We start from the raw sequence: 7,303 nt of genomic DNA, 5'->3' as shown, positions 1-7,303 counted from the left end.
GCTACTGTAAAACACTCTGGTGCCTTTCCTCCTACAGTAGTGTTCAAAGACACCTTTTTCTTGTTAGCTGTAAAACAGAGGCCAAGTGAAGGCTATAAGCTAGGCCTACATGTTTAATTAAGAAATATTAATGCAAGCTACTATATAAACCTACTATTCTGAATAATGTTTTTGTGTTTCATTTTCACCTGCTGCCATGTTCGTTTGGCAATGGTGTTGCATCTGAAATGTTCACAGGATTAGGCATACACTAAATCAGTCAATGGGGGCTACTTAAACATTCAATTATCCTTATTACTGTAATCTACTGTATATGCCCACTTCTGAATTGGGTTGCATCTGTAGGCCTTTCTATGAACTCAAAATAGGCTATTTAATTATTTTAACTCATTTCAGACATTCCGCAAGCTACTAATCCTCCGTAACACATATTTGAAGAACATGTGGGAATAAAACTTTACTTTTAGGCATTTAGGCTACCCGATCTGCAATACGTTGCCAACAGCCTTGCTTTGTTCATGTCATGAGCATTCTCTCTCCCTGGTAACAACCTTAATTGATTCAATTCTCTGCCACTCTGCTCACTCTCTCTCTACTCTGCCTAACAAGCTCCACCTGGCTCCGCCCTGCTCTGCTCTTGTTACCTGGCCAGCTGCGCTGCATTTCCCACTCACCATCCTCACCTTGCCCCACTCTGCTCTAATTACTCTGCCAGCTGCACTGCATTTCTCCACTAACCTCTCCCAGTATATAAAGCCCTGTTTTTCAGCCAAGCCCTGTCAGATCGTCTTCAAACCTGGACCAGTAACCTGCCTGCCTGTCTACTCTCTGACTCCTACCTGTGATTCGGATCCTTTCTTGACTGCCTCCCTGTTCTACTGCCCCGGTTATCCCGACCTGCCTTCCGGATCTTCTCGATTACTCTCCGATCTTCAGCCCCCCCGGTAACTCGAATCTGCCTTCTGTCTCACCACGTTTAGTGCCTAGCCCTGGTCTGTACTACTGCCTGCTGTTCACCTTGCTGTTGTGTGTGTGTGTTCCCCCAGGCCTCCGACCACCAGACGAGCGAGCCCCGACGCGTCACCACCCTCAGCCCGAGACGCCGCTCGATCACTGGGGGATACACACACTCAGCACCTTGGACTGGAACCCCCCGGAAACTTGGAAAACCCCAGAGCCCCGAGAACCCCTGACACTCCTAGCACCCCTGGAACCGGAACCTCCAAGACCTCACGTTTCTCTCACTCCTCTTCCCCCCTGAACCCTTCAATAAAAGACTCTGAATTTGAACTTGCGCTCTTGGGTCGTCTTCTGTCTGTGACAGTTCACTGCCAAAGTATTTGATTTTTGTCGTAGAGTGGGTTTTAATTCCTCATAACTTGTCATAATAATTGTGCATTCCTCATCCGTAAAATAAGGTGATCGTGTCATCATTGAAAGTGGTGACTTGCGCTGCAACCCGCCCTTTATGTGAACGCCAAGACAAACTCAATTAGGTTAACCCCGGCTCAACAAATCAACTTCATAATCAGCATCGTAGTACCGATTAACACCACTTAAGATAAACCGGGGTTGACAAAACCTGGTTAACAAAGTAACCCTGAGTTACATCTGGGTAGGTTCAGCTCCCTTCGTAGTACAGACCCCAGGGCAACTACACATGCAACAACTCAAAAGCAGAGACCGGGCTTAAAGACATTCAATTTTTCAAAAGTGCCAAAAAAGCATTGCAGGCCATGAAACAAAAGTAGACAAACGTTTCGGACCTAGGCCATCATCAGTGTCCCAGTTTGAAACACGCCACCAGGCGCTCACCTACCAAGAGCGTAGGTGAATACCGAATCGCCAATCACCAAGAACGTAGGTGAATACCGAATCACAGTGTGTGGTCCCTACAGGTAGACATAGAGACACACATACTGTACAAAAACATACCCAACGTCACCAATGCCACAAACATTATACAGACTTATCAATAGACAATATAGATCATATTGAAAAGAAGGCATGTAATAACACAATTAACAATGAATTAAACCACTATTCTTCATCCTGTCATGGGCGCATTAAATGATTGGCCTACAGAAAGCATGTTAAGACCGAGTCGGATGAAGGGTTTTAAGGGTGGAGATCCAATAATGTTCCGCCACTTAATACAATTTTCAGTACACTTTCAGCCCCTGAGTGCGATCTCTGCTTTTTCCTACTTCACAAACCACACACACACACACACACCTCAATGAGATTAACATTCAGCCCCTCAGGCTCTCCTGCCTCCCACAGGACCTGTGCCCCTCTACTTCACACACACACACACACACACACACACACACACACGCGCGCGTGTGATTTGTGATGTCTTATTCATGTGACTGCTCATGCTAACAGACTGGAGCGTTAACAGCAGAGTGAGTCTGAGGACGTGGAAGCAGCAGAAACCATACTGCATGAAGCCGAGTTTATGAGATCAGCAACACACACACACTAGAATGAGCAGAACAAATGAGAGAGACAAAGGGCCCAGACACAGTATGTCAAAGTGTAAACACATGTGGGTGTGTGCCACTGGTCTCTCTCTCTCTCTCTCTCTCTCTCTCTCTCTCTCTCTCTCTCTCTCTCTCTCTCTCTCTCTCTCTCTCTCTCTCTCTCTCTCTCTCTCTCTCTCTCTCTCTCTCTCTCTCTCTCTCTCTCTCTCTCTCTCTCTCTCTCTCTCTCTCTCTCTCTCTCTCTCTCTCTCTCTCTCTCTCTCTCTCTCTCTCTCTCTCTCTCTCTCTCTCTCTCTCTCTCTCTCTCTCTCTCTCTCTCTCTCTCTCTCTCTCTCTCTCTCTCTCTCTCTCTCTCTCTCTCTCTCTCTCAGGCCTTTGGTTAATCCGTGTCTGAGTGTAATTGTTCCTGAGACGGCGACAACAGCACTGATGCTTCACAGCTTCCTGACTGAGAGACACACACACACACACACACACACACACACACACACACACACACACACACACACACACACACACACACACACACACACACACACACACACACACACACACACACACACACACACACACACACACACACAAGCACACACGCGCACACACAAGCACACACACACTCAGCTGTACTCCACACACAATTATGTAGACACACACACACACACACACACACACACAATGAAAGTCAGGTTGGTCACACATGCACAGAAGGGAGATGTAACCCAATCGAGGGTGTGTGGTTGTCGGCCTGCCAGCCAAAGTGGCGGTGCTGTCAGACCAGAGGTGGAACACGACATTTCACAGGGTTTCCGTGGTAACGGGGGCTGCTTGGCTGGGGCTCCATCCTAGTGGTTCAAACGGCGCAAACATCGGAATCCAGACGGATTTGCTTTTGCTTCGCCGCTGCCTGGTTAGTGTGTGTGTGTGTGTGTTAGATGCTTGATCCTGCCAACACACTGGAGTGTTACACCACCACATTCCCAAGAGTGTTTGCAGCAGTGTGTGTGTGTGTGTGTGTGTGTCTAGCTATTATAGTAGAACCACACAGACCCCAAACAAAGGGAGGCGATAGAGTCCACATGCTATAATTGCACTTCTCAAGAACAACCACAGTCAGGGCTTCGTTTATCATACTGTTCCTAACATTAGGGGGCGCTGCAGTATCCATACCATGTTTGGGTCCTAGTGCCCATGGGGACCTAGTCTGGGTGGCCGCCGAACTTAGCACCGCCCACAACATTTGAGTTCGGGAAGTTCGGTCTGGCCTTGCTCGGTTGTGGAGCAACTATGCTCGAACCAGAGCTGTTTGGAACGTTCAAATTGTCAGGACGGGCAGATGGAACAGTGCCTCGTCCATCACGTCATATAGAGTATGACCACGTCAGGCTAATGAGGTCACTTCCCGTCCCATCTCTCCCACTTCCTTCCTGTCCTACTTCCTGTCTTATCCAAATAAAGGCAAAAAGCCCAAAAAATATACTTTCATGCCAAAAGGTGGTGTATGTATGCACAGGATGCAGAAAGTGTTTACAGACAAAAATATTCAGATTTGCAGGGGCGCTGTGGTGCCACTGGACCATATCCGTGGACTCAGGTTTGAGTCCAGCACAGGTCATTTCCTGATCCCTCTCCATCTCTCTCTCCCACTGACTTCCTGTCAACCTCTCCACTGTCCTATTAGATTAAGGGCAGGGAAGACGTTAGTCAGCGGCAAGCGGCAGGTTTCCTATTGTTCTCTAGGGTTCGGCAGCGGAACGGTGGCAGGTTCTCCTCTTGTTCTCTATGGTTCGGCAGCAGAACGGTGGCAACGCTGGCGTAACACTAGCGTTGAACAAGTTGAGCGTTGAACTTGGTTCAACTTTCAAAGCGCAACGTGAGCGTATTCAATTGACAAAACGTTTGTGTTGCTTAGGAACGAGATAAAACTTATTATGGTCTTAGCGCTGCGTTATCCGCTGCCTCTTGCTGCTGGCTGATGTGATCCCCGCCTAAAGGCATTAAAAAGCCAAACATAAACTGTATATTCAGATTTACAACACGGTGTACACGCACGTCCTACATCAATTTTCTTGTATAATCAAATCCACGCTTGTGGAGTAAACTTTGCGAGTATCCTGTCACACACATGATTGCCTATAAATCACACACACACACACACACACACCACATCCTTCTTTTGAATTCCTACGCCATGTGATTAGATTGATCAAAAAGCAAGAGAAGGACTCAAAACACAATTTCACAGGCAAATTTCAAATTCTACAAGCGTAACAAACCTGTACTATAAGAAGGTTTATCTGTAAAGCAACTTTTAAAACACAAAGTCTACCTTACTCAAAACACAAGACTTAAAACACAGAAATAAAACGAACCTGAGCCATGAACCAAGTTTTAAAAATCAAAAGAGCCATAAGCACATTATGGAAATGTCCTCTCGTGTATATGCAAGGTTGAAGCATCAGAGTTCATAGCATTTGTCCGACAATTGTCTCCTTACTTGTAAGCGTATTAAAAATAATATTTTTAGAATAAGCAGGCATGGAGAATGCATACATTCTTCCCCTGCTTGTGAGATGTGTTGCCTGCTGGTGCAGGGGTTAGCGTCGCAGCAAGCTACTCTTCCCCTCAGTACAGATAACGAAGCTCGACTACTCCAGGGGTTCTTCTGCAGCACATGTCTCATCATTTGTATCAGCATTTATTAAATGAAAACAATTAAAATGATTAAAATCAAATGTGTGTCTTGTGCACCACAGGGAGTAACATTAAATTGAGTGCTACTTAGGCTTATCAAACAGCTCGCAGCCAATAATATGAGAAGTAAATCATGTTTAAATGTATTGTGCACAGTGAATTCCACACTGTTTCTTGTGTTTCAACTGCCATCCCAGGTTGCAGTTTCTCCTGTTTGTGTGCGGATGCAGGACCAGAGTTAATGCGGAGGGTTGCAGTCGCCACTCTACTGTCAAGTTTGTTTTGTCATGAATCTCAAGGTTTGAGTAGAGGGTGGCGTACACCTCCGTTTTTTTGTGTAACCCAGACACACCGGACAGAGTCCAAATGAGCAACACCGACACAGTGTTTAACATGTACACATGGGGCACATGTACACACAAACACACACACACACGCACGCGCACACACAGGCACACACACATACTCCTGTCCAGACTACACCCCTCAGGGATCAGGAGTCAGTTCACCCACCTACTCTAGTTGGGGTGGGGGTTCAAGGGTCAAAGTTCACACACCTGCTCTGGTTTGGGCACGGGGTGAAAGCGGCTGGCACACACCAGGAAGGAGTCGGGCTGCGGCTTGCCGTTCTTCACCTCGGGGTCGTCTCCCGTGACAACATGACTGAAGAGGCTGAAAAAGTCTTTGTGTTGGCTGGTCTTCATGTCAAAGGTCACGCCCGCGGAGCTGGTCGCCACGGCGATAGGCACCCCGTGAGAGTGCAGGTGAGTGACAAGCTTCTGCGCACCTGGGCAGGACAGGATATAATACACACCTCAGTGATCAACACACAACTTTAAACATGGCGCACACACACACACACAGAGGGGCAAAGGGAAAGAGCTCATGAATCTTCCTGCAGCTCATCAGTGTGTGTGTGTGTGTGTGTGTGTGTGTGACAACTTGTCCGAGATGGAACTGCACAGTACAACGACGACCTCCGTAGTGCTGCAGAAGACAAACGCAGACACAGAAAGGAAATCGCCTCCACCCAAACCCACAAGCACTACTGCCCACCCATGCCCACATTGCCCCAAAATATGCGGGTCCAGGATTGGCCTCTTCGCCCACCTGAAGACCCATAAGGACCAAGAAGAAGGACCGACATACTCGACCACGAGTGTCCGCCGATGATGATGTGTACCTGGCATGAGCGCTGCGGAGGGGAAGATGTTCTCTTGGATCTTGCGACTCTCTTGCAGTAGCTCCTCCGGTGTAAGCGGCAGCTCCAGGGACTCCGCGATGACCCTGCAGGCGTCCAAGGCCTTCTTCCCCATCACGGACGACTTTACCTCCCAGGTGTACGGCTTCCCGTAGCGGTCGCAGATCTCTTGGAAAGACACCGTGTATAACCTCTCTGTGTCTACGGGTCAAGAGGAAGCATAGCACAGCTGTTGTTAATAGAGGCAGCAGAAATATAACTCTTGTCCATGTCCCTTCCAAGATGTGCATACCAGACAGCGAGACAGAAAAGGGAAATGCAGTTTCTCATTGACAGGGAAACCATGCTGATATTATGCCATGTCGCATTCACATCAAATCAGTTGTGTCCCATTTGATTAATCAAACGTTAAAGCACGGGCTTGACTGTGTCATTACATAAATGTCACAGAATACAAACGAAAATTACTCATTGAGATTGCGAGAAGTCTCAAACCTGCCAATACCAACTTCATTCAAGCTAACGTTAGTTGCTAGAAACTGACAGCGCTGCAAATGATAACCATAGACGGTAAAACATACCAAGCAACAGGCCGTCCATGTCAAATAGGACATGAGTGACTGGCTTATAGCTGGACACTGTAGCTGCCATGGCCATAGACGCGTTTATTAGTTTTCTAGTCTGAAAGTTTCATGTGTAGTCGTGCATAGATTGCAGTCTGGAGACAGCAATGCGCTGCACGACCAAAATTAGTAGCGGTGTTGGGTTTGTCGGCTTTTGTAAATATATCTACGATACCTCAGATGAACAACATTTGATGGTAAATATAAATGTATGTATGCATATATTTTTTATATCAACAGGATAAATCGTTTTTGTAATTTCTTGATCAGACATCAATATGAGACATCAATAAAGCTAAGAA

General features: G+C 47.0%; 1 protein-coding gene and 1 long non-coding RNA gene across 2 annotated transcripts in view; one reads left to right on the top strand and one right to left on the bottom strand.

Annotated features, from left to right (window-relative positions):
• Positions 1-7,094, bottom strand: part of LOC125288476 (pseudouridine 5'-phosphatase) — a 30,417-nt gene extending 23,323 nt beyond the window's left edge. The window contains exons 1-3 of the mRNA XM_048234884.1: positions 6,960-7,094; positions 6,361-6,579; positions 5,735-5,964 (exon numbers count right to left, since the gene is read on the bottom strand). Coding sequence (XP_048090841.1) covers positions 5,735-5,964; positions 6,361-6,579; positions 6,960-7,035 — 525 coding nt within the window. The 5' untranslated portion in view covers positions 7,036-7,094. The remainder of the gene's footprint in view (positions 1-5,734; positions 5,965-6,360; positions 6,580-6,959) is intronic.
• On the top strand, positions 880-1,290 carry LOC125288477. Its single transcript, XR_007192494.1, has 2 exons — positions 880-944; positions 1,047-1,290. It is a non-coding gene; the product is annotated as an uncharacterized LOC125288477 (long non-coding RNA).
• Positions 7,095-7,303: the final 209 nt, after the last annotated feature.

Source organism: Alosa alosa, chromosome 23, assembly GCF_017589495.1.
Source record: "Alosa alosa isolate M-15738 ecotype Scorff River chromosome 23, AALO_Geno_1.1, whole genome shotgun sequence".
Lineage (NCBI taxonomy): Eukaryota > Metazoa > Chordata > Actinopteri > Clupeiformes > Clupeidae > Alosa > Alosa alosa.
Note: the sequence above shows the minus strand (reverse complement) of the source record. Positions and strands in the feature narration are given on the sequence as shown.